The 27,846-nt window shown below is 37.4% G+C and overlaps 1 protein-coding gene across 5 annotated transcripts in view; it reads right to left on the reverse strand.

Annotated features, from left to right (window-relative positions):
* WDPCP (WD repeat containing planar cell polarity effector) overlaps positions 1 to 27,846 on the reverse strand; it is a 300,990-nt gene that overhangs the window by 148,152 nt on the left and 124,992 nt on the right. For all 5 annotated transcript variants that reach the window (XM_010863306.1, XM_010863302.1, XM_010863304.1 and 2 more), the window contains exons 7-9: positions 12,278 to 12,392; positions 9,882 to 10,015; positions 6,179 to 6,370 (exon numbers count right to left, since the gene is read on the reverse strand). In XM_010863306.1, the coding sequence (XP_010861608.1) occupies positions 6,179 to 6,370; positions 9,882 to 10,015; positions 12,278 to 12,392 (441 nt within the window). The remainder of the gene's footprint in view (positions 1 to 6,178; positions 6,371 to 9,881; positions 10,016 to 12,277; positions 12,393 to 27,846) is intronic.

Consider the following 27,846-nt stretch of genomic DNA (forward strand, 5'->3'; position numbering starts at 1 on the left):
TTATGACCAACCTAGGTAGTATATTCAAAAGCAGAGACATTACTTTGCCAACAAAGGTTCGTCTAGTCAAGGCTATGGATTTTTCTGTGGTCGTGTATGGATGTGAGAGTTGGACTGTGAAGAAGGCTGAGCACCAAAGAATTTATGCTTTTGAACTATGGTGTTGGAGAAGATTCTTGAGAGTCCCTTGGACTGTAAGAAGATCCAATCAGTCCATTCTGAAGGAGATCAGCCCTGGGATTTCTTTGGAAGGAATGATGCTAAAGCTGAAACTCCAGTACTTTGGCCACCTCATGCGAAGAGTTGACTCATTGGAAAAGACTCTGATGCTGGGAGGGATTGGGGGCAGGAGAAGAAGGGGACGACAGAGGATGAGATGGCTGGATGGCATCACTGACTCGATGGACGTGAGTCTGAGTGAACTCCGGGAGTTGGTGATGGACAGGGAGGCCTGGCGTGCTGCGATTCATGGGGTTGCAAAGAGTCGGACATGACTGAGCAACTGATCTGAATATGTTTTTTATTAATTTTGTTAAAGAGATTCAAGTGGCCTTTTCTGAATAAGATATCTTGAAATTATTGCCATACTCAGAAAGCTTTCGCTGAAGGCAATGGCACCCCACTCCAGTACTCTTGCCTAGAAAATGCCACGGACAGAGGAGCCTGGTAGGCTGTAATCCATGGGGTCGCTAAGAGTGGGACACGACTGAGTGACTTCACTTTCACGCTTTGGAGAAGGAAATGTCAACCCACTCCAGTGTTCTTGCCTGGAGAATCTCAGGGACTGGGGAGCCTAGTGGGCTGCCATCTGTGGGGTCGCACAGAGTCGGACACGACTGAAGTGACTTAGCAGCAGAAAACTTTATCGAATGCTTATAGCTGAAAAGTTAAAGTATCTACTCAAATAAGGTAAGAGAAAAGTAAGTTGGGTTGTCATCACATTTTTGACAAAGCTAATGAATTAAATATTTCTAGGATGATAGTAATTACTTTTTTCAAAAGTAAATATAAAGAGTGTGCTCAGCCACTCAATCATGTCCAACTCTTTGCAACCCCATGGACTGCAGCCTGTTGGGTTCCTCTGTCCATAGAACTTTCCAGGCAAGAATACTAGGATGGGTTGCCATTTCCTACTCCAGGGGATCTTAAGCATGTGTGTGTTAGTCACTCAGTCATGTTCAACTCTTAGAGTAGCCTGCCAGGCTTCTCTGTCCATAGAATTCTCCAAGCAAGAATACTGGAGTGGATTCCCATTCCCTTCTCCAGGGGATCTTCCCAACCTAGGGATCAAACCCTGGTCTCCTGCATTGCAGGCAGTTTGTTTATGTTTGAGCTACAGGGAAGTCCTGTATTAAATAAAAAGGACTACCTTGTGTATGATAGTAAACACAAAAACCACAGAAAGCTATTTTTAAATGAATTTTATAGATAAAAATGTTTTTCTTCATCCTATTTATTGTATATTTTTCAAAACAATTTTTTTTCCTAGACAACAAAAATCTCTCTTGTTCTGTTTCTAATTAAGATATGTACTGTTGTTTAGAGCTCTGTGGTATGCAATTAGACCTGCAGTTTTCTAATATCCATAAAATAAATTTAAAAATGTTCCTCCTTTGAAAGACAGATAATTTAGTCACAGAGAGCTTATTTCTATGTTTCCTTTGTTTTTTTTTTTCCAGCTGCTTGGTAAGCCAATTTTCTACTTAAGAGTCTACTATTAGAACACTCATTTGGTTCAGTATGTGGGCTTTATCCTTTCCATGGTCTGTTATGCAAAAGAGATGGCTTTAAACAATTTTTTTAGTTTGTTGTAAAGCAGTGGTTCTAACTTGGATGCACATGAGGATTACCTAGGGAACCTGTAAAAGAGTACTGATGTCACCTCCCCTCTGGAGACTCTGATGTAACTGGTCTCGGTGGGTCCCTTTGTAAAAGCTCTGTAGGTGACTGTAATGTGTTGCCAAGGCTAGGAACCACTACTCTAGGATCTTGCCACAGTCCAAATAAAAGCTTATTGTCTTTTCTGATTGAACTTGGATGAGAAATGATTGTTTAAAATTCTGTCATTTAATAGATACAAAGATTAAATTGCTTCTTTATAAAGTTGCTACTTTTGTAGTCTGACTTTTAGGGTTTAAGAGTATATTGTATCTCTTATTCTGAAGATTAGCGTAAGAAGTCTATTGATTGCTAGTGAAAAATATTTAAAGATATATGCCTGAATATTACCTTTATAGACTAGTAGTTTTAGTTCATATTTTCCTAAAAAAATATGCTACAATTCATGGTTAAAGACTGTCTTCATACACACAGAAAGAAACAATTATTTCCCCAGACAATTATTCCAAAAGACATTCATTTTTTTGCATATAGAAGTTCACATGAGGTTCTGAAAAAAAAAATCTTCATTAATTTTTCCAACAATTTAATTTTGATAGATTGAAAGGACCAAGTCTAAGACAGAAGCTACTTGACAAAAAAAATTATTATATATCTTAATATATTAAGATAAATATATGCAGTCAGTGGTGATAAGTAAAAATCAGGTACAAATATATAAGACTTAATGAAAATCTATTCAAATACTTAAACAAGATGGATAATTTTCCAAAAACACAAAATAAGGAAAATGACTCAAGGAAAAAACAGAACTCCTGAAAAACAACCGTTGAAAAATGGAATCAGTGATAAAAAATAAATCTATCTTCCTTGAAAGACAGCACACCCAGATGCTTTTATGTGTTTTACCAAACATTCAAGTATTATATGATTTCTTTTGGTACTGTTTCACAGAGGAGAAAAGAGAAAAGCTTGTCAAATCACTCCACAAGGCTAGTACAATTTTGATATGAAATTTAGGATAGTAACTAAAAAAAAGTAAAATTGTGTACCAACCTTGCTGCCGCTGCTGTGGCCGCTAAATCGCTTCAGTCACGTCCGACTCTGTGCGACCCCATAGATGGCAGCCCACCAGGCTCCCCCGTCCCTGGGATTCTCCAGGCAAGAACTACTGGAGTGGATTGCCATTTCCTTCTCCAATGCATGAAAGTGAAAAGTGAAAGTGAAGTCACTCAGTCCTGTCCGACTCCTAGCGACCCCATGGACTACAGCCTACCAGGCTCCTCCGTCCATGGGATTTTCCAGGCAAGAGTACTGGAGTGGGGTGCCATTGCCTTCTCTGTATCAACCTTGAGCAAGTTGTAAATCTTCTTTGAAAGTTCCCCCCTTATTCTCTCTCTAGGTAAAAACAATCATTTCCCACTGTCTCCTGTACTGCTAACATATGCTCTATCCACAGTACTTTAACACTTTAGTGTACACATGTGTTTTCATATTTGTCTCTCACTGGTAGACACTAAGATCCTTGCAGGCACGGAAAGCTTTGTATTCACATTCTCTGGCATGAAATACAGTGCTACTCCATGGTCAGGGCTTCCCAGGTCACTCAGTGGTAAATAATTCACCTGACAGTGCAGGAGACATGGGTTTGATCCCTGCAATAGGAAGATTCCCTGGAGGAAGAAATGGCAACCCACTCCAGTATTCCTACCTGGGAGATCCCATGGACAGAGGAGCCTGGTGAGCTATAGTCCATGGGGCTGCAAAAGAGTAGTACAGGACTTAGGGACTAAACAACAGCTACTCCATGCTCATGCTTAACAGCTGATGAATGATGTGAAGAGAGAGAGAGTGAAAGTGTTAGTTGCTCCATTGTGTCCATTTCTTTGCAACTCCATGGACTGTAGCCCACCAGGCTTCTCTATCCATGGAATTCTCCAGGCAAGAATTCTGGAGTGTGTTGCCATTCCCTTCTCCAGGGGAATCTGCCTGACTCAATGATTGAACCCAGGTCTCCTGCGTGGCAGACTGGTTCTTTACTGTCTGAGCCACTAGGGAAGCCCCAATTCTGGAGTGGGTTGCCATGTCCTCCCTCCAGGGGACCTTCCCAACCCAAGGATCAAACCCAGGTCTCCTGCATTGCAGGAGGATTCTTTACTTTCTGAGCCATCAAGGAAGCCCAAGAATATTGGAGTGAGTAGCCTATCCCTTCTTCAGGGGAACTTCCCAACCCAGGGATTGAACCAGGGTCTCCTGTATTGCAGGGGGATTCTCTACCAGCTGAGCTACCCAGGAAGCCCAGGAAGGGCATTTCAGGTAGAAATACCTGTAATCTGTACAGGTGTGCACTTCTTGCATGCTCAATTGCATCTGACTCTTTGCAACCCCATGGACTATAGCCTGCCAGACTCTTTTGTCCATGGAATTTTCCAGGCAAGAATACTGGAATGGGTTGCCATTTCCTACTTCAAATTTGTACAGGCAGAAGGTGAGAAAGAAGCAGTGAGTACATCATTTGGCTAGAATATTGATTTGTATAAAGAAATAACACTGAAACAGTAGGTCACAACCAGTCGGGGCAGGGGAGTGCTTTTCAGTGCGGAAGCTAAGTTTAGCTGAAAATCTAATGAAGGCATTTGAACAGGCAATGGCAAAATCAGACCTGTGCTTCAGAATTCAGATGAGCACTTTTTTTTTTGAGCTGCCTGGGACCCATATGGTTTAAATCCATCATTTTAAAAATTAGAAAACTACAGTCAGGGTAGGTGATCTACCCAAGACCAAAGACTGTATCATTAGTTAAAAGCAGGCTGAACCTTACAGGAGTAAACTTCATTCAAGTCACATAGTATATGGCCCAACCAATAGGCAAACTGAAGTTTATCGAACCACAAAGTCCATAAACTAGACACGGGGAGATTAAGTATGTGGACCATATGTATATACCCTTTTCAAACAGTCCTAATTTCAGGTAATAAGTTCATTTCAATAAAGGTAATTTGTGTACTGTAAAACTAAAGGTTGATTTATGCTATTTTTTTTTTTTTTACTTTTATTGTAAGACAGAACATTTAAAAGAATTCTAGTTGGCTTTATTACATGAAGTCATTTTGATTAGGTCTTTTATTCAGTTAGCTTCTAGATCCAAGATCAATATGATGGTAGGCACAAACAGGAAGTGAATAGGAATAAAGCACTTCTTTATCCTTATAAAATCCATACGTGGAGCATTAAAAGTGTCTTAGTTACTACAACAAAATTGGAAAAGTTCCGGAAAAAGGTAAATTAATTAAAAAGGGCTCTTCAGCCTTAAGAGATAGCCTGTAAGTTTATAAAGTCAGAAGAGGTAAGTGGGGGATAGGGAAAACTTGTACTTGTTCATTATCTCAGAATACTAATTCTGAAAAATACTTCTTAAAGTCTAAAAGATAATGGATTTAGAGAAAATACAGGAACATACAATTTTACCTAGACAAAACATACCATTTTACCCACTGAAAAACCACGTTGAGGAGGTTGTTTTTTCAATTTAAAGTTACATTAAGAAAACAGAATTTCAGACTCAAAGTACTGACACAAGATGAAAATATCCACAGGTTCATGATAATGAATCATGACGGAACATTTTCAGAAATAGACAGGGTGAGATCTCATATACACTTCCTAGATTAATACTTTTGGTGTTTGTGTCCCAGGCAGGACACTAGATTGAGAAGGCTGCTCCTCTAAGGCCCTCCTTACAAATCCCTGCCCCAAGCCATGGTTTGGCACCACAGAGTCTTATAGAAAACAGGCATCTTTGACTACTGTTTGCTGACTGACTAACTGATGTTTAAAGAAGGTGGTTAATAACACAGCTTTGAAAGGCATGAAATCATGAGCAAACAGTAATGACAGCACTAATAATGACAAGAATCACAATAGTAATTGAGATTATTAATTAATACATGTAATAATAGTATTACATCATTATTGCTCTAAATGCATCTATTAACTTGGATATTTTCATTCACTCTGTTTTTCAAACAATGAAACCACAGCACATGGAGGGTAGTAATCTGCTCAAGGACAGAGAGGTAGGTAGTGGCAGAGCTAGGATTTGAACCCAGAAGCTTGTGCTATTAATCACTATGGTATTCGGGCGAGTCCTGAAACTGTCGGTGGATCCTCCAGATGTGATACTTTCAAGGATCCCATTTCATATGTAATTACTTTTGTTGAATATTTGGAAAACAAATAATAGATTTTAAAAAGCATTCACACTTATTTCAGAATAGAAAACTAATAACCCTATTTTAGTTTCTCTTCAACAAAATGTATATATTTACTTTAGATTTACCTCCAGCTTTCCTTGAGCATAACTCAGGAGCAGCAGATTGGCTCTATCCTTCTCAGAAGAAATGGGGGTCCAAGGCCAAGCATCATCACTGACCAGTGGCCACCAGCAAACAACTCTATCTTGAACACAATTGATAGCTAGATGACGCTGTGTTGTCCTATTTACTGGGCCTGGGATTTCATAATAGGAAATCTAATGGTTTAAAAAAAAAAAAAAAGACAAGGATCATTTTTAAAAGGCAAAATCCTCAAAGTATTACAAAAATTAAAGCATCTGTAAATGTAGATAAATGCAAGTAAATATGCATGTTAAACATGTGCTTAAGGAGGTGTCAGAATTTACCAAATTCTTTTGACACATACATAAAAAAGACATATGTTCAAAATTCTCCCCATTTTTAGCAGAGGAAAGGAAAAGGAAAAATGTGAGTTGGGGAGGAATTGGCCATAGCAATCCCAATCAATACCAAAATGTACAGTCATGGTTGCTTGACAGCATCAACCCACACATAGGCTTTAAGACCAGCTATATTAACTGACAGGTTCAGTATTGCTGACCAACAGTGTCGGACTACTGTTTAAGACATAACATGTTAACAGTGACTGACAACAACAAAAGGAAAAACAACTTGAGGCAAATATCGCTTTAAAGACATATATACAAAAATTCTGCATAAAGGGATAAGCCACAGCATCATGCGTAAAAGTTTATGCAGCTTCTGAGAATTATGCTTTTCTTTCTTAGGACGGATTTGTAGAATTTATTATTCAAACTATGTTATTTTGGAACATGGTTATTTGAAAACATAAGCACGGCACCATCTGGGTGACACATGCCAAGGAAATATAGATTGCACCGTATTTCTGCTTAAGGAATTAATGGAAGGTTGATAGCTTGGAAGCAAAAAAAAAAAAAAAAAACTATCTTGCCATTGCTGGTCAGCAATAATCGAACCACTTTCTGGGGATTAAGCGCATGGCTAAGCCTACTGGACCAGACACTAGCAAAGGGCAGGGGGTCTTCTTATCAGAGAAATGCTTCTGGAGCCAGTCTCACTACATGACAGATTGCTTTCATATTCCTGTCTGCAAGGCAACAAAGGATGGCAGTAATGCGATAATGCCGGAGTGCAATGGGTGTTAAGAACCCGTTGCATTTATGTATTGTATTTAGTAAATAATCAGGCTCATCCAAATTGTGATCTCACCACTCAACCAAGGCCATTAAAATCAAGGTTAATGCTTTAATAATCCTCTGCTATTTTTTTTTAATATGGTCAAAAGGAACCCTTTTCTATTTGCATGGCCATAATATTATTGACCTCTTCATCCTCTGAATGCACATCAAAAGGAACTGAAATCAAAGTAATTACCAGTGTTGTTCTCTCATGGTAAACATTTAACTCCTTGCACTGTCCCTTCACTGTTAAATGAATTGGATTTTTAAAATGTAGACAGGAAAACTTGCTAAAGGTGAATAATTTCATGATATTTCCATTTTTCTCTGCCAAAACTGTTTCAGTCTAAAAGAACTAAATTATGATATAGCTGTAAAGAAGAGCAGGATTGTAATACTCTACACTATTTCCTTGTTTTAAAATCCAAATGGGCAATGACAGACAACACAAATTACTATACGCTCTAAAGTGCAAATTCTTACATTTAAGTTCTCAATATCACTATTTTAACCAGCTATCTTCTTATCTGAAGGAAATATCACAATGAAATTGCTAAGTCCTTAAAAATACACAAACATTATTTTGACACCCTACCTGGCACTTACACATGTTACTTAAGAACTTCTATATAAGAAAACAGAGTTAAAACAAGAGGCTGCCACTTTCAATCCTCACATAATGTAAATCATGTATGTTATCTGAAATTTAATGTTTGTTTCGAGTATTAATGGTTTACTATTCTATCACAATGGTCAAGAGGGCAAGTGAAATGAACAAGTTTCTTAAAATGTCCTTCCAATAGATAAATGGCAGTTTTTATCAAATATTAAATACCTATATTTAAAGTATTGAACTAGAAAATGAAATCCATGGTTTCCAGAGGAAAGCAGGCTACTTCTTCTCTAATGTAAAGAAATGACATGGAGTGCTCATGTTTTTAATTTCTCATATCTAATGACAAAATGAACAAATACTTAACTCCCTACTCAAGGTGTAGGGCCCATATACTCAGTCTATTTTTCACATCTTTTCATTAGAAAAGATGACATCCTAACAGTTTCTCTCTGCTCTCATTAATGGGGAGCTACTATCCTTAAGCTGAGAAGACTGCCAAACTACCCACCACACTTAAGATGAAGAAAGTAGGCATACAAAATTTTATATAAATACATTAAAAACAGTTACTTTAATAGTTAATGCATTAAAATTAATGCATACTGGTGCATTTTAAAGACTAGTATTAGTAAATTAACAACATTTCAAGGAAAGCTAGCCATTCTGGAAAATAGTATTCCATTAGGAATGTTAAACCATTTTTTACTAGACAAAATATATGAGTACTACAGATTTTCAGTTTAAAAGAATCAATATTATACAAAGTGTTATAGAAGCTATACAAGGCTTGCAAACAAAACCAAATTATAGTTTATTACCATGATGAAAAAGTTAATGTATTTTATCCCATGTTAAAAATCTTTCTTATAAGAGTAGATTTTTCTGATAAATAAAATTAAATCCCCCCACACCACTACTAACTCAGTCACAATAAGAAATAACCCAAAAGAACCCAAAAGGGCAAAAGGTTAGGTCAAATACTATTAGACTTTTCAAACACACACGCACACACACAGTTTCAGGCCACAAAGCTAGCTTTTAAGAATCTTTGCCCTTGTTATAGATACTCCTGGTACAGTCTAAGTGTGCATCTTTTTTAAGGAAGCTGTATATCAGTCTTGTTCCCAGTGAACAGTGAACTGTCTCAAATCCACGTCACAGAGGCTGGATCAATCTTGCAAACACAAGTCACTGCTGAAAAGAGGCCTTGAACTGAAACAGCCTGGAAAATGTATGAGATACTCATTCTAGCAGAGAGTATGCCTTCCAAGCAGTTAAAATGTAATGTGGCAAAACTTAAATTAAACACATCATTTAAAATAAAAATCCTGCCTTAACAGATGTAAAGTCCCTGATACAAGGAAACAAATTACCTGGAGTTACTGAAGGGAAAGAGACTAACACATGAAGGAGATTTCTTTTTGCATTTTTCTCCACAGTTATAGCTGATATTGGGAGAAGGGGGATCTTCCCACTCCTTGTTTATTACACTTTTCTATTAACCTTTGAAAGTGTTGTCTTCTTTCTTGTGAAATGGAAGCGAGAGCAGCTACCCTTGCCTAGAATAGTGATACGGGGTCTTAGGGAAAAATGAGAATGGCATACATACTACTGCCAGCAAGAAAACCATTTTCAAATGTGTAACTTGCCTCTATTATCTTTCTGATGTCTGTAAGTACGATGTAAACTGCTCCAAGCATGCCACTGTTAGACCCCCATGATGAGAGTAAAAAAAGAAAACTTTGGATGGCCACTGTTTCTAGTTGATCAAGCTTAATCCTATACTATGAATAACTCTGGTTTTTTTGAAATCCATAATCATTTAAGAAAAAAGAGCATAACATCAACTCAAGCAATACTCTAGCATACCTTAATAATTAACAATATGACCATATACATTCAAATCTCTACCTTATAATCCAAGGCTGAGAGCTTTTCCAGTCTTTTGTTTATATCAGGAGAGCTCATCTTCTTGGAAAACTGAATAAAACATAGTTTGTTTTGTGCCAAAAATGATAAGATGATGAAGCCGTCTGTGAGAAGAGCTTAAAAAAAAAAAAGATTTGACAATACTATCAAGTACTAAGTTAGAATAAAATAATAACAAATTAATAGTTTCTTCTACTGAAATGTTACAAAAAGCTATTTTCAGAAGATAAATGAATATTAATTGAAATAACTGAAGTCTCCTAAATATCATTGTGGACATTTCCCAATGATAATAAAGATATTAGAAAGAAACAACAATAATCAATCTAATCATGCATGGATTTGATATTTTTCCTTTCCATGAGACCATTTCAATATACACTGATATTTGGGGACAACCTACAAATGAGATGTATTTGGAATAAAGGTAGGAAAAGCATAAAACACTGTTTCATATCTGAACGTAAAGATAAAAACACTTATTTGTACTTAGCCTTTAATCCTGTATTTATATGATACAAACCATCTGAGAATAAATTGGATTTATTAGAGGATACAGATCAGTGTTCTCCACCAATTTTTTAAAAAAATTTTCATCAATGAACTTTCTGAAAGTATACTAGCTGAATGAACTAAAACATATTATACCCAATATATTATATAAAGTAATATGTGATAATGAAGATTAGCAAAAACATTTCTACAGCTATATTTCTAAAGCACACAGTTAATTAATTTGCATTAATTTGGGTTACATAAAGAGCCATTAATGTTATAAAAATTACTGATAAAAACATGTAGTAGGAATTTGAGAAACGTTTTACATTGTTCCCAGCAAAAAGAAGTTATTGAATGTTTTATATATTTTTTTTTACTTCCATATCCCTGGCTGTGCAAGCAGTAACCACAGTAGATCGACACAATTACAGGAGAATCTGGAGAACTGCCAAGAAATCACATTGTTATCATTTACTCATGAGAATGTATGTATTATTTGTGGTTTAAAGAAACAAGTGAAAAAAGATATCTCAGCAACATGAACACTTTTGGAGGTCTCCTTTTAATTCTAATGGAGGACCACCAAAATGACAAAATCATCACAGCCACTATTTTATTTGCAGAATCAATGAAGGGGTCAATTATTAGACATGTAAAAATGGAACCTCTTCCACAGGAACACTTCCTTAGCATCATGATCCTACAAGGAAGAAGAATGGCATACTCATAACCCTATCCCCAGCTTATCATTATCAGGAATACTACTAATGATAGCCACACTGCAGAGTGCTTTTCTCTAAGAAATTGTGTCTGCATTATTCAGAGATACTAGTGAGCACACACAGCAGAAGGGTTTCTATAATCTTACCTCTGTCCTTTCCACTAGACCACACTTTCCTTTGATTATTCAATTTAAGATATGGAAAATTTTCAATCTCTAATGATAATGCAATCTGTTTCTTTTAATTTATTTAATTGGAGGCTAACTACTTTACAATATTGTATTGGTTTTGCCATATATACAATTTGTTTCTTAGACCTTTTTTTTCACCTTGAATTAAAGTGCAGTCTTAAAACTTTAGGAGTCAGCACACTATAGTGCAAAGAAAATGGGTTCAAATTTCAGCTCAGTCATTTTGGGGCTGTTCCTCAGTATCTCATTGGTGGGCATGTTCATCAGTATCTCAGCTTCAATTTCCTTATCTATAAAACAGAAATAACTATATCTTACAAGGAACAGTTGTTTTAATTAAATTATATAGGTAGGCTGGTACAGCGAAGAGCCTTTTAAGGATTAATAAATGTCAGTATGCTACCTTTTCAATAATTGGCTTAAAGTCTTTATGTGCTTTGTAGCAATTATATACTAACTGTGATATCACTTTACAGGATTCAGATTTATCTGGTATTTTTGGCATTGATTTTTTATTTTTAGAAATACTGCTCAAACTCTCTCAGAAGTTAGTATTCATAGACTTTGGTAACAAAGAATGTCCTAAGAGCCAAAGAACAGATTTTGTTTTTGTTTTTGTACTAGGTGGCTGTGCTGACAAATTGGGGTTATTTATTCAAAATTCATGTGAAAGTGAAAAATATTTGAAATGTCAACACACCAAACAAAACACCCACCTCTTTCGAAAATATGTTCACTTTTTTAAGGAAACAGTAAAAAATACTCAAGAATACTAACAATTGACAAAAACTTTGACATTAAATATTAGTTAAAACTTGTATTGGTCCCAGGGGTTGTAACTATGCTATTACAAGCAATTACTTGTGTTTTCAAGTCCCTAGTGGTAATAATTAGTCTACCTGTTGACACACTATTTCTCTTGCCCACTGTTAATGCAGGCAATTGATTTGCACATGGGGGTAATTACCATCACTGATGGTGTCTGAGATGAGCTTCCCCACCAGGCTTCTGTCAATCACCACCTTCTCCAGCTGCGGCCCAGAAAGGCTTAGGGACACCAGCACACCTGAACCAAAGAGGAGCTAAAAACAGGTAAAGAGAGAGAGGGGGAGGCAGATATACCAAGAATCAGAATCTTTTAAAAATTTCTCCCCAAATGTACAACTTATACAGATATGTACATGTATATCTATACCGTGGAATTATAAAGAGTTCTTTGAAAAACAATCACTGACATTATGAGTAAAAAAATACAGGTGGTTAAATGGTGGAACACAGTAAGTGCACTGATCAGTGCTATATGAAGAAACCGAATTTAGTCCATGTTTATTAGAAGTGTAATCTTTTAATTACTTGGAAAATAACCATGTTTATGAAAAAACTTCCTTGTGCTGCATTCAGAGATGTGATGTGTCTTACTGAAATGTTTTCAAAGATTACTATTTATATTAGTAATTAAAAGAAGATTTCTTAACATTTGAATAGGGATTGCTACATAGTAAACAGCAATCATCATTACAATGTTAACACCAAGTATTATGATGTACCTGGAATTTAAACTCCTTGAAATAAAGATCATGTCTAAAATATTAAAATACATGTAAATCCAAGGCAATTAAAGCACAATGTTAAACGTTAAAATTCATAAATAAGTACCACACACCAGAAATAACTTCTCAAGGAGAGATAAACACAGTAAAGTACACAGGCTTTATTAATATTACTGTTCACCCAACCACCCAACAAAAGATGTCTGGATATCACCATTATGGTTTTATACTGCTCCTTTTCATTTGTGGAAGTATAATTCATTCATCTCCAAATGTTTAAAACTTCTGAAAGGACTATGCATATGTGTATGCTTGTTATCTATGAGATTATGAAATATCAACATTGGAAGAAATTGTTTCACCTTCAAGGCAACAGACTCAAAGCAGATGAATCATGTAATAGCATATGGTATAAGAAAAAAAAAACCAATTGTCAGTAAACTAATCACAAACATGCTAGCCAAATCCAAAGACAACTATGATTTTAAACGAAACAGGGGAATTCCCCACCTACCTAGGCATCATGTCCCAGCTAGAGAGCATGATTCTGTGACAAGACATACTGGGACATGTGTGAACAATGAGCAGCATGAGGGACCAGGTGATTATTATATTTAAAAAAGACAACTATTCCCTACTGTCTAACAGATTCCAGGCATATGAACCAGAAAAGAAACTCAAGGGCCCCATGTGATTAAGTTCAGTTCAGTTCAGTCACTCAGTCGTGTCCAACTCTTTGTGACCCCATGAATCACAGCACGCCAGGCCTCCCTGTCCATCACCAACTCCCAGAGTTCACTCAAACTCATCATGTGATTAAAGGAACTGTCAGTTTCACGTTAATTTACCCCAAAGGGGCCAGAAGGCAGGGGAAAGGAGAACTTAACTGTATTGGTATGGGAGACTAATAAGAGAAGGTGAAGGCACGTTTGTTCCAAGAATTTCAAACTACTTCATAAATTAATTAATCTCTACTGAATTATGAATTACATCCAGCCACGCCATATACTTGATGACTAACACTGATATTTTCCTTTTAGGGATTACCCCCATAACAATATAACATGTGGTCTTTACCCCTACATTCTCCCTTCTCAAGCAGGCAATTTTAGGGTCATCTTTCATATCTAGTTCTCCCCCTTATAATAGTTTTTCCTCCTCTCATTTATTCAGTCTCTTCCTCATTTATTCAGAAACGTGAAGCTGCTCAGTCATGTCCGACTCTTTGAGACTCCATGGACTGTAGCCTACCAGGCTCCTCCATCCATGGGGTTTTCCAGGCAAGAATACTGGAGTGGGTTGCCATTTATTCAGAGCACCTCTAAAATTTGTCCTTTTCTATTTATTTTTATCTACTACAATTTTACACCCATACTCTTAAGCAACTCTTTTCTTCATTATCTACTATTAGTTCCTAATGGATACTAGCTAGGCCACTTTTATCTTTATATCTTAAAGATATATCTCTTTATATCTTAAAGATATATCTCTTTATATCTTTAAGCTATATCTTAAAGATATATCTCTTTATATCTTTCTATCTTATCTAGTGCCTAGAACAATGTCAGACACATAGGAGGTGCTAACTAAATGCTTAGAGAAAGAATTATAATTAATTCATGATAAGATTAAATAATTTCCAGTTATTAATAATAACTTATTCCTTAAGTTATTAAGGAAATCTGGTCTCATTTTCCACTCCCACATGACATGGAAGTTCCTTCTTTAGCATCTCTGCAGGCATCCTTCAAGGATCCAGCCATGCTTGAATACTGCCAGTAACTAGAAGCTGCTTTAAACAGATAACTAATGAAGAAGTAAAAAGGTCTCCTTCAGGAGACAACATTTGAGTACAGATCCAAATGAAGTGAAAGAACAAGTCATATGATTACTTGAAGATAGGGAATTTGAGGCTTAGAATGGTAAATGCAAAAACTCGTGAGGTCAGAATGTGCCTGGGAAAACTGACAAAAGGTAGGCCAGCGTGCCTTGAGGGGTGAGGAGTGAGTGAGAGGGATGTCAGAGGATGGAGTCAGCAAGGTAGTCAGGGGACCTTGTTGAGGAAAAGCCATAGGGTTTTAAGCAGCAGTGAATTATAATTTATATTTTAAGGAAGGATCAGGGCAAAAGTAGAAGCAGGGAGACCATTAGGAGGCTACTGCAGTGGCCTGGGTGAGAGATGATGGCTTGAACTCAATGGCAATGCTAGAGGAAATAGTACATGGATATATTTGAGACGTATTTTAAAGGGGAGCAAGTGGGGCTTGCTGAAGAATTGGATGTAGCAGACAAGAGAAAAACTCAAAGGTTTTTGGGCTGAGCAACTTGGTTTACTGAGATGGGGAACACTTGAGGAGAGGTAAATTTAGATTGGGAGAATCAAAAGTTTGGTGTGGACATGTTAAGTTTAAGGTGTCTATGGACATATAAGTAGAGATATCAAATAGTCTGAAGTCTAGGGTGAAGTGGGGGCTGGAGATTATATTTGGGAGTCATCAACAATGTATGGTAGTGTTTAAAGTCTTGGAACAGAATAGTGAAAGTCGCTCAGTCGTGTCCAACTCTTTGCAACCCCATGGACTATACAGTCCATAGAATTCTCCAGGCCAGAATACTGGAGTGGGTAGCCTTTCCCTTCTCCAGGGGATCTTCCCAACCCAGGGATCAAACCGAGGTGTCCCACATTGAAGCTGGATTCTTTACCAGCTGAGCCTCAAGAGAAGCCCAAGAATACTGGACCGGGTAGCCTACCCCTTCTCCAGTGGATCTTCCCAACCCAGGAATCGAACCAGGGTCTCCTGCATTGCAGGCGGATCCTTTACCAGCTGAGCTAAAAAGAGTGAAGAGGTCATAAGGGTGGAGACCTAATCTAATTAACCTGGTGTCCTTACAAAGAAGACGACACACCAGCGGGCTCTCTTTCCATGTGCACACGTAAGGAAAAGGCCAAATGGCAACGAAGAAGACAGTTGTTTATGAATCAGGAAGAGAGGTCTCACCAGAGCCCAGCCCTCACAGCAACCTGGTCTTGGACTTCATACTTCTAGAACTGTGAGAAAATAAATTTGTTGTTTAAGAAAAAAAAAAAAAAAGGAGAAAGAGGCCTAACAACTGAGCTCTGGGACATCTCAATCTTTAGATGTGTTATAAGATCAGGTTAGCCCTCTTATTGACACATAGTTGGGGTACTTATTAGGATCAAGGTATGTCTATCATTTCTGATTTCCAAATGTCATGTGTTCTAGAAGTAGCCCTAACACCAGATTTTGGAATAAGAGGGTATAAGCAAATTAATAAGTTAATTAATACATTTTTATAAAAACAATCTATAGGGAAGCATAAGTTTCCAAGTACTGGTGCCAAAGATATTTCTGGATATGGTAATGGCGATAACCAGAATTAGGGGGAAAAAATAGTATGAGTCTCAGGAAAAGAATATGCTAGCCCAGACAGGAAAGTATCTCTCCCTGTTTCCCCAAAAAGTTAGTTCTTAAGCCCTCCAAAATGGAAAAAGCCTATTTTAAGATTTGGCAGGACAAGAAGGAAAAAGGGCACCAAGATATCCAATTTCAAGGAATCAGAGAATCCAGCAGTCCAAAAAATTAAAAAAGAGCAGACAAAGAAGCAAAGGGAGATACCTCTGGAGCAGATCTGAGCTTGAGAAGAGATCCACAGAATGAATAAATAAGAGGGCCTATGGGATTTCCCAAAACTCTGCCAATTTTTTTTTATATATTTTATTTTTTAACTTTACAATATTGTATTGGTTTTGCCATATATCAACATGAATCCGCCACAGGTATACACATGTTCCCCATCCTGAACCCTCCTCCCTCCTCCCTCCCCATACCATCCCTCTGGGTTGTCCCAGTGCGCCAGCCCCAAGCATCCAGTATTGTGCATCAAACCTGGACTGGCAACTCTGCCAATTTTAATGTAATTCCCTATGTAGAAGATGACTAAGGCAAAATAGGAACTGAAACTTTCATTTCCCCTGATACCCTTCCAGACAGAAGTACCTTCCTTGCTAGTTATGCTCTGACCATTATTTCTTTCTATTGTTTACATAACTTTTTCCTTCTCATGTTTTTAAAATAAGCTCATACCAGAGAGGTCTGTCTTTTTTTAAGAAACTAGGAAATGATCCCCATGATCTTCAGATGATTCCTCAAATTGGTTTCTCTTAACCTTATTTTGAATACTTAATTAGAAGTGAAATGGCACTGGGAGAAGAAAGAAATTTTTACCAGCTGACATCATTAAGCCAAACAAAAACATAAGCAGAAACAAGAATCCAAGTTTCATTCACTCAGTGGATCAAAAATATGTGAGTGCCTCCTATATATGCCAAGTATATAGACAGGGATATGATGATGAATGATCTAGGCAAGTATTGGTAAAATGTGTGTAGAATATAGCAGAAGATTTCATCTCAGAGAAGTGGAGGTTTTGGTTAAGATAGATGACTGCTTCCTAGAAGAGGTAGTTTAGTAGCCATAAAGAGAAGTACATCATACATCATGTATTGACCAATGCATCATAGTCTCTGAAGAAGAACCGGTACAGTAAGTAACTGTGAATGAGCTCTTTTATAATAGTGATCACAAACAATTCAACTGAATTCAGTATTCTCACTGGCTACGGAAACTCTTCCCAAATCCATGTGATGATTGTCATATCTGAGAGAAGTGAAAAGTAAAGAAAGGCATACAGAATCAGTACTAAAAATCAACCCTGGGTTATAGGTTTAATCCACCCTTTGAGAGTGAAGTCACGGACAGGTAGCCAAGACTGATCCCATGAAATCATCAGGTGACATGTGGGAGACAACAGGTGCTAAACACTACAATCCCGAGAGGTAACAAATTAGTATGACCATTGGAGTAAATTCTAGGGTTGAAGCAAATACTTATTAAAGTATTATAAACCACTCCTCAGGAGGCCCAGTGAGTTTGTATCAGGATGGTACCTGACGCCTCCCTCAACCTTGACCCCCTATCCAATCCATGGGATAACTTCTGGAGAAATTCAGAACTATAGACAGGCAAACCATTTTACATTAAGGAAATCTATAATGAAGGGTAGAGTCACTGATCATTTTAACAGATAACCTGCTGGAAGAGACATAACGTGTTTTCTGTAATTTATTCCTTCATTCAGCAAACATTTATTGCGTAGAGAGAAATCATGCCTGACTAATCCATTAAAGTAGAGAGACATAAGTGAATGCAGTTAAGACAAGGATAAGAAAAAAATTTTAATTGACTCACTATAGGGAACTGACTAAAGCACAAGAAACAAAAGGACAAGAAACATGTATTCTTCTGGATAGAGAGGTGCTAACAATGGGGCTTCCCAAAGATTTGTGTGATGCTATGCAATATAGGGAACAGATACATTCCTGGAAATTTGCCTGCTAAATCTATTGCAAATTACAAAATCTCATTTTTGTCACTTATTCTCATAAAATGAGCGATGCTACACTTTAATCCCTAACATAATTTTAAATCCAACTCTTACATATATACATATACACACATACATAAAATAATTACATACAATAAAAGTGAGAAAATATTTATAATATTTTATGAAATTCACAAAAGAACATGGTTCAAAGGTAAATCTTGTATTTGCCCATAGTTTTAAAGATCTCAAGGATAAAAGCAGTGGTAAGAAGTGAGTAGGACAGCACATTACTTTTGTACAAAATTTTACAGTTTACAGAGGACTTTAATACACACTCTCTAATTCATATAAAATGTCAGTACAACTCTGGTACATTGTAAATATGTAAATTAAAAAACAGTAATAACAACATTAATCCTCATACTAATTCACAATCAGGAGGGTAAAGCAACTAACCAAAGTGAAAGTGTTAATCACTCAGTCATGTCCAGTTCTTTGCAGCCCATGGACTATAGCCCACCAGGCTCTTCTATCCATGGAATTCTCCAAGCAAGAATACTGGAGTTGGTATCCATTTCCTCCTCCAGGGGATCTTCCCTACCATAGATCAAACCTGGGTCTCCTGCACTGCAAGCAGATTCTTTACCATCTGAGCCACCTAATCAAAGGTCTCATCATTTGTGGAGAAATAGAGATCAACACATAGGACAAATCCTGTGTTCTTTCCCCCACTGCTTAGGAACTAATATTCTTTTACTTTCAGTCAGGTGATTTCCATGTAGTACCTATCTGGTTTTCTTCTCTTTAGCTCCTTCTTCAGTCTAAACCCGCTTTCCTCTAAACTAGTGGTTCTCGAGTGGAGGTGATTTTGATCCCAAGGGGACATTTGATCCCTAGGGGACATTTTGATCTGGAGACACTGTGGTTGTCACACCTCTATGTGTTAGCCACATCCATGGACGCTCACCTGAACAAAGTGCTTGTAAATGAATTTCTATGGAGGCAAAGGTGTTTTCCTTGTCTTCCAACAAACAGATGATTTGGGAGATCCTCAAAGTCTAATCAACACTTTTCTCACAGAAAGAAAAGGTAATGGACCAGGTCAGAGATCTTAAATGAAATAGTGGGCAGTGCATAGTTCAGATCAGAGCCTGGAGGAAACCTTACCAAATATCTGTAACCCCATTCAGGGCTATGACTCTGATGACTAATGCCAGCTGTCAGGAAAGAAAAAGCCCAAGGGCAAGTCAGAGCTCTAGCCATAGCCTGATAGAAATATCCTGTAAGAACACCTCGGCTCACCAATCAGCCTTATCTATAATTTAGTCTCTTGAGTAATTCATCCATCAGGTGGGAATGCCCCAAGCAAATGAGCAGTCTATGATGCCAGATATATTTCATATCGTAAGTAAATAAATTACCATGCCAGTTGATACATCAGTCCCTTTTTAGTTTGGTTATTGTGAATGTTGTTACTACAAGAAAATAAATGGAGATAACATAAAAGATAGACAGGTTTAATTAATCAGAAATTTTTTGCCCTAGCCTGTGATATAGTGAAGTAGGGTGAAATTTTTTAAAAGTTGCAGACCTACATGAATAGCACCATTCCATTTTATTAGAAAAAAATAGGTGTGGTATATGCATACACAGGCATACAAATGCATATAGAAATTGTGTAAACACAAGAAAACGCAAGAAAGAATTTGACCAAAATGTCTCAGTAAGTCCCCCGAAGAGGTGAAATTGGGAGTTGAAGGCATGAACTTTAACTTCTAGACAAAAAAGTTGTTTTTAAATTTGAATTGTGAGTAATTTTTTAACTTTTTAATATGTTGTTCTTTTTCTAAAAAACGTTTCAAAAACAAAGAAGCAGATCTTCAAGTATTCTGGTCACAAATAGTTTAGAGTTTTATGTTTTTATGTCATAAAATGTGTTTCTGAGAAGCCTGGTAGGCTGCAGTCCATGGGGTCGCTAAGAGTCGGACACGACTGAGTGACTTCACTTTTACTTTTCACTTTCATGCATTAGAGAAGGAAATGGCAACCCACTCCAGTGTTCTTGCCTGGAGAATCCCAGGGATGGGGGAGCCTGGTGGGCTGCCGTCTATGGGGTTGCACAGAGTCGGACACGACTGAAGCGACTTAGCAGCAGCAGCAGCAGCAGCAACAGCTAAAAGGATCAAGTAGGAAACTGAACTAAGACCCTCTCCTCTGCATTTTCATTTATTAAAAAATAAAACATTTTTTATTATAGTCTTATTAGATTGCTCACCCATGTCTAATTTCTTTATTCACTAAAAAGATTATAAGTAACAATTGGAAAGTATGGTATATTCAAACTATGGATTACTCTGCACCTACTAAAAATAAGAAGGGGAGATGTAGATCATTAATAGGTATGTTATATGTTGTTCTGTGAAGTTACAGAAAAATATTAACAGAAAATAATATATATAATAAATAAAATATATTTATGTACTACTTATATATATAAGCGTTTGTAAATGATGGAGGAAGGACATAAACAACTGTTGACTGTGCTTACCATGGTGAGGGTAGTCCTCTGAATCTTTATCTGCTTGTATTGCATGCCATTTAACAATGTTAAGGAATCATCTTATTATTTTAAAATTAAACCCTTAAAAGTGGGAATAAAGATCACCACTAAATTCTTGTAAAATTCCTTTGGTTTGAGAATACTATTTTTAATTTTCACCTTTACCCAGCAGATTTCAAATTCACAGGTAAATTGTGCCAATACTCCTTCAATTTCTCTCAGATCTACCATTTTTAATATAACTCCTTGTCCACCCTCTTTTTGCCAGGACAACACTCAACAGATGCCCTTGACACCTTCCACTTCTCCTTCCCCACAGTATATACTAATACAGTATAAATGTAAAAGAGTATTTCCCAAAGCTTCCTCCACAAAATAGTGATCTTTGAAGATATTCCAAAGTAAGCTTGGAAACATTATATATGACAGTCTCTTCTTGGGACTGATAATAGTACTTAGTAAGTAAATTTAAACACACACATACACACACACATTCACACTTAATGTACAATAGGATATTATGGTAGCTTTAAGGATAGCAAGATTTTTTTAGGATTAGTATTGTTAAATTGTTACTACAATGGAACTTGCATTCAAATTGATGAGGCAGATAGTAATTAGATGGTCACACAGTAAGTGTAAAAGTGCAGTGAGTATCAGGGAGTCCGTGGTATAACAGCATATAATAGGGAATAGAGCTCATCAGGGAAGGCTTCCTGAGAACGTGGTAACTCAGTGTCAGAGACCTAAGGATAAGAATGTGTTACCTCCATGAAAGGAGGAGCAAAGGGCATTCAAGGGAGAGCTAAGAACAGTTTGTGCAAGGGCCTCAAAGCAATAGAAAGCCTACAGAGCATAAGCAATGGACAGAAGCCTGGTACGGCTGTGGCACTGAAATTAGAAAAGAATTTGGTAATAGATGCAATTAAAAAGATAGGTAGGTTGGGACCAGTTCAGTTTAGCCTTTAAGAACAGTGTCATGCTATAATTTTTTAAACTGAATTTACTGATTTAATTTTTGGAAGAGGTAACACATCCTTGTAGTTCCAAAAGAAAATGACAAATTATACAGAGGTATACAATTTCCCACCTTTGTATCCCTCCTACCTCTTCTCCCCTACCCTGCCCTAGTTCACCAGTTTCCAGTTTCTATCTATTCTCCAGAGTTACAGAAGGGTTTGAAGCTGGGAAGTAACAGATTTGCTTTTAAAAAATCATTTTGGCTACAGGGTGGAGGACAGACTGGTGGGAGCAGGTAGAACAGTGAAGATGAAGACATGCCGAAGTAGTCAAGAGGGAGAGGGAGAGAGGTGGGTAGAGTTATGAGGGAAAGGATAGAGACCCTCTTGTGGAGGAGAGTGACTTAGGAGATAAAACCCACTAGAATCAGAGATTAGTTGAATATGTGGCAAGGGGAGGAAGGAGAGATGGGTAAAGAAGAAGTTAATTTCAAGGACAAACAGGTGGCTTCCAGGTTTCTATAAATAAATGGAAGACAGGCTGTTTACTGAGATTGAAGTGGTAGAAGAGGAACAGGAAGAGGGCTCTGAATTTCATTTTAGAGATACTGTGTTGGAAACATCTTTGAGGCACCAAAAGAGAGATATCAAGTAGGTAACTGGATTAATGACTGTGGAGCACAGGGGCAAGGCCTGAGCTCTAGAGAGAAGAGGCACTGAAGCTATAAATATAAGTTGGATATGCCAGGAGTTCAGAGTAAAGAGGAGAGGACATTCAAGGGCAGGAGAAAGAAGCACAGGCCTGAAAAGAACACAGAGAAGAATGCTGGAGAGGTAGGAAGAATATTAGAAAAGCGCATGGAGAATTAATACAAAAAAGTATTTCAGGAAAACTGGTGTGGCAGGTAGTATTGAATCCCCTTGTGTATTTAAGATTATGCCTTAAAAAAAAAAAGTCACTAAATTGGATTTAGTGATAACAGAGGGTTTTTTGTAACCTCAGTGTAAAAGGTTTTCAGTGTAATCAGGAGAAAAGTACGGCTGAAGTTGGTTAAATGCTGAGTGAGCAATAGAGAAATGGAGACTTTAAACAGAAATTCTTTTGAGAAACTTGATTCTGAAGAAAAGGGATAAGACATGGTGGTATCTGAGATGAATGTTTTGTTTTGTTTTGTTTTGCTTTAATAGAAAAGAGTTTAAGTTGATCAGGAATCTCAACAGATTCCATATGGTCAAATCAATTTTGAAAAAGAAGAACAAAGTTCTCATACTTCCTGATTTCAAGACACAGCACAAAGACACAATAATCAAAACAGTGTGGCATTGTCAAAAGACAGAGCTAGAGACCACGGAACAGAGTACAGGCCTAGAAACACACTCTCCCGAGTATGGTCAAAGGGTCTTCAACAAGAGTGCTGAGACCACGCAATGAGGAAAGAACAGTCTCTTCAACAAATGGTGCTGGGAAAACCGGATATCCACATTCACAAGAGTGCAAATGGACCCTTATCTTACAGCATACACAAAAATTAACTCAAAGTGGATTAAAGACCTAGACTCAGACCCAAAACGATAAAACTTCTTGAAGAAACCATAAGGGAAAAGCTTCATGACATTGGATTTGAAAATGATTTCTTAGATATGACTCTAAAAGCAAAAACAGACAAAAGTTTAAAACTTTTGTTCATCAGAGTACACAAGTAAGAGTGAAAAGGCAACCTACAGAGTGGGAGAGCATATTTGCAAATCATATATCTGACAAGGAGTTAATATCCAAAATATACTTTTAAAACTCTTAAAACTCAACAAAAAATTAACTCAATTAACAAATGGGCTAAGGACTTGACTAGACATTCCTCCAAAGATGATACACAAATGGCCAACAAGCATATGAAAAGATGTTCAACATCACTAGTCTTTAGAAAAATGCATATTAAAATGCATTTTCTATGATGAATATCATAGAAATGAGATATCATCTCATACCTACAGAATAGCAACTATCAGAAAAAATAAATAAATAAAGTGTTGGTGAAGCTATGGAGAAACTAGGACCCTTGTGCACTGCTGAAGGCACTGTAATATGGTTACCTGTGGAAAACAGTATAGAGGTTCCTCAAAAAATTCAAAATAGAACGACCATCTAATCAGCAATCCCATTCGTGGGTATATAGCTAAAATAAAGCACTGTCTCCAAGAAGTATCTGTACATCCATGCTCACCACAGTATCACAATAGCCAAGAGAAGGAAGCAACACACATGTTCATCAATGGATGAACAGATAAGCAAAATGTGGGACATCCATCCAGTGGAATACTACTGAGATTTAAAAAGGAACACAATCCTGTCACATGCTACAACATGGACGAACTGTGAGGACACTATGCTGAGTAAAGCAGGCTAGTCACAGAAGGGCAGATACTGCATGGCTCCATTTACATGAGGTAGCTAAAGAAGTCAAGCTCACAGAAGCAGAGAGTACAACGGTGGCTGCCAGCGGCTGGGGACAGAGGTAGGGGAGCTGCTGTTTAAGTGTATAGAGTTTCAGTTTTGCAAAATGAAAAAGTTCTGAAGATATTTCACAACAATATGAATATACTAAATGCCACCAAACTGTACAGTTAAAAATGTGTTAAAATGTAATTTTTGGATTTTTTTGTTACAATAAAAATTGTTTAATTTAAAAATTTAAAGTTTATTAGAAAGGTCCATTTGACAGAAAGGATAAATTTAATTATATCTAAAAAAGCAGGTATCTGTGCCAAAAACTCTTTCTAAGCATTATATATATATATTAACTTAATTCTTATAATAAACATATGAGTTAGATATTTTTATCTCCATTTTATAGTTACATGAACTCTGGCACAGACAGGTGAAGTAACTTCCCCAAAGTAGCTGATAAAGCCAAGACATGATACCGAGAAAAGTGGAACAGCTTGTGCTTTCCGCCAGCATGCTGTACCTAAGAGAAGGAATAAAATCATGTGGGATTTTGAGAAGGCCAGAGGGGATGGGATCAAAATCTATGCCAGAGGATTCTAAACTTTTCCAAATCATGGCATCCTTTCTGTCTCTGAAATTTTAATTTTGGCTTTTTTAAAATTTGTTTTTTATTGAAGGATAATTGCTATACAGAATTTTGTTGCTTTCTGTCAAACCTCAACATGAACCAGCCATAGGTATACATATATCCCCTCCCTTTTGAACCTCCCTCCCAATCCCACCCCTCTAGGTTGATACAGAGCCCCTGTTTGAGTCTCCTGAGCCATACAGCAAATTCCTGTTGGCTATTTTACATGTGGCAGTGTAACTTTCCATGTTACTCTTTCCATACATCTCACCCTCTCCTCCCCTCTCCCCATGTCCATAAGTCTATTCTCTAAGTCTGTTTCTCCACTGCTGCCCTGTAAATAAATTCTTCAGTACCATTTTTCTATACTCCATATATGTGTTAGAATACGGTATTTATCTGACTTACTTCACTCTGTATAATAGGTACTAGGTTCATCCACCTCATCAGAACTGACTCAAATGTGTTCCTTTTTATGGTTGAGTAATATTCCAGTGTGTATATACCACAACTTCTTTATCCATTCATCTGTCGATGGACAAGTCTAGGTTGCTTTCATGTTCTAGCTATTGTAAATAGTGCTGTAATGAACAATGAGATACATGTGTCTTTTCCAATTTTTGTTTTCTCAGGGTATTTGCCTAGGAGTAGGACTACTGGGTCATACTGGTGGTTTCATTTCTAGTTTTTTAAGGAATCTCCATACCATCTTTCATAGTGGCTGTATCAATTTACATTCCCACCAGCAGTGCAAGAGTGTTCCCTTTTCTCCACACCCTCTCCAGCATATATTGTTTGTAGACTTTTTGATGAGGGCCATTCTGACCAGTGTGAGGTGATATCTCATTGTGGTTTTGATTTGCATTTCTCTAATAATGAGTGATGTTGAGCATCTTTTCATGTGCTTGTTAGCCATCTGTATGTCTTTGGAGAAATGTCTATTTAGGTCTTTTCCACACTTTTTGATTTGGTTGTTTTTCTGGCATTGAGTTGCATGAGCTGCTTGTATATCTTGGAAATTTATCCTTTGTCAGTTGTTTCATTTGCTATTATTTTCTCCCAATCTGAGGATTGTCTTTTCACCTTGCTTATAGTTTCCTTTGCTGTGCGAAAGCTTTTAAGTTTAATCAGGTCCCACTTGTTTGCTTCTGTTTTTATTTCCGTTAATCTAGGGGGTGAGTCATAGGGATCTTGCTCTATGTCATTGAGTGTTCTGCCTATGTTCTCCTCTAAGAGTTTTATGGTTTCTGGTCTTAAATTGAGGTCTTTAATCCACTTTAAGTTTATCTTTGTGTATGGTGTTAAAGTTTTCTAATTTCATTCTTTTACATGTAGCTGTCCAGTTTTCCCAGCACCATTCATTGAAGAGGCTTCAGAAATTTTTATGGTGCTCTTGATCCAAAAGAAATACCAGAATTTAAACAATTAAATAAGAATTTATGTCCCAACAACTTGGTAGTCATTTGAAAACGTAACACACAAAGAATCAAAGAAAAATACCTTTACTTAATCCCTAGGAGGTGTGCACTATTAGAATTTGGGCACCACATAAATTCTCAAACTCTGGAATCAGATTGGATACACTTAATCTTGTGTTCCATGCTAATTGTTGTGTGGTACTTGCTTTTTATCACAGTTTAGTTCAGTCACTCAGTTGTGTCCGACTCCTTGCAACCCCATGAATGGCAGCATACCAGGGCTCCCTGTCTATCACCAACTCCCAGAGTTTACCCAAACTCATATCCATTGAGTCGGTAATGCCATCTGGCCATCTCATCCTCTGTCATCCCCTTCTCCTCCTGCCTCCAATCTCTCCCAACATCAGGGCCTTTTCAAATGAGTTAGCTCTTCACATCAGGTGGCCAAAATATTAGAGATTTGGCTTCAACATCAGTCCATTCAATGAACACCCAGGACTGATTTCCTTCATGATGGACTGGCTGAATCTCCTTGTAGTCCAAGGGACTCTCAAGAGTCTTCTCCAAAACCACAGTTCAAAAGCATCAATTCTTCTGCGCTCAGCTTTCTTTATAGTTCAACTCTCACATCCATACATGACTACTGGAAAAACCATAGCCTTGACTAGACAGACCTTTGTTGACAAAGTAATGCCTCTGCTTCTTAATATGCTATCTAGGTTGGGAATAACTTCCTTCCAAGGAGTAAGTGTCTTTTAATTACATGGCTGCAATCACCATCTGCAGTGATTTTGGAGCCCCCCAGAATAAAGTCAGCCACTGTTTCCCCATCTATTTGCCATGAGGTGATGGCACTGGAGGCCATGATTTTAGTTTTCTGAATGTTGAGCTTTAAACTAACTTTTCAACTCTCCTCTTTCGCTTTCATCAAGAGGCTCTTTAATTCTTCTGCACTTTCTGCCATAAGGGTGGTATCATCTGCATATCTGAGGTTATTGATATTTCTCCCTGCAATCTTGATTCCAGCTTGAGCTTCCTCCAGCCCAGCGTTTCTCATGATGTACTCTGCATATAAATTAAATAAGCAGGGTGACAATATACAGCCTTGACGTACTCCTTTTCCTATTTAGAACCAGTCTGTTTTTCCATGTCCAGTTCTAACTTGCTTCCTGACTTGCATACAGGTTTCTCAAAAGGCAGGTCAGGTGTTCTGGTATTCCCATCTCTTTCAGAATTTTTCAGTTTGTTGTGATCCACACAAAGGCTCTGGCATAGCCAATAAAGCAGAAATAGATGTTTTTCTGAAACTCTCTTGCTTTTTCGATGATCCATTGGATGATGGTAATTTGATCTCTGGTTCCTCTGCCTTTTCTAAAACCAGCTTGAACATCTGGAAGTTCACGGTTCACATATTGCTGAACCCTGACTTGGAGAATGTTGAGCATTACTTTACTAGCGTGTGAGATGAGTGCGATTGTGTGGTAGTTTGAGCATTCTTTGGCATTGCCTTTCTTTGGGATTGGAATGAAAACTGACCTTTTCCAGTCCTGTGGCCACTGCTGAGTT

This window comes from Bison bison, unplaced genomic scaffold, assembly GCF_000754665.1.
Source record: "Bison bison bison isolate TAMUID 2011002044 unplaced genomic scaffold, Bison_UMD1.0 scf7180017864489, whole genome shotgun sequence".
Taxonomy (NCBI): Eukaryota; Metazoa; Chordata; class Mammalia; order Artiodactyla; family Bovidae; genus Bison; species Bison bison.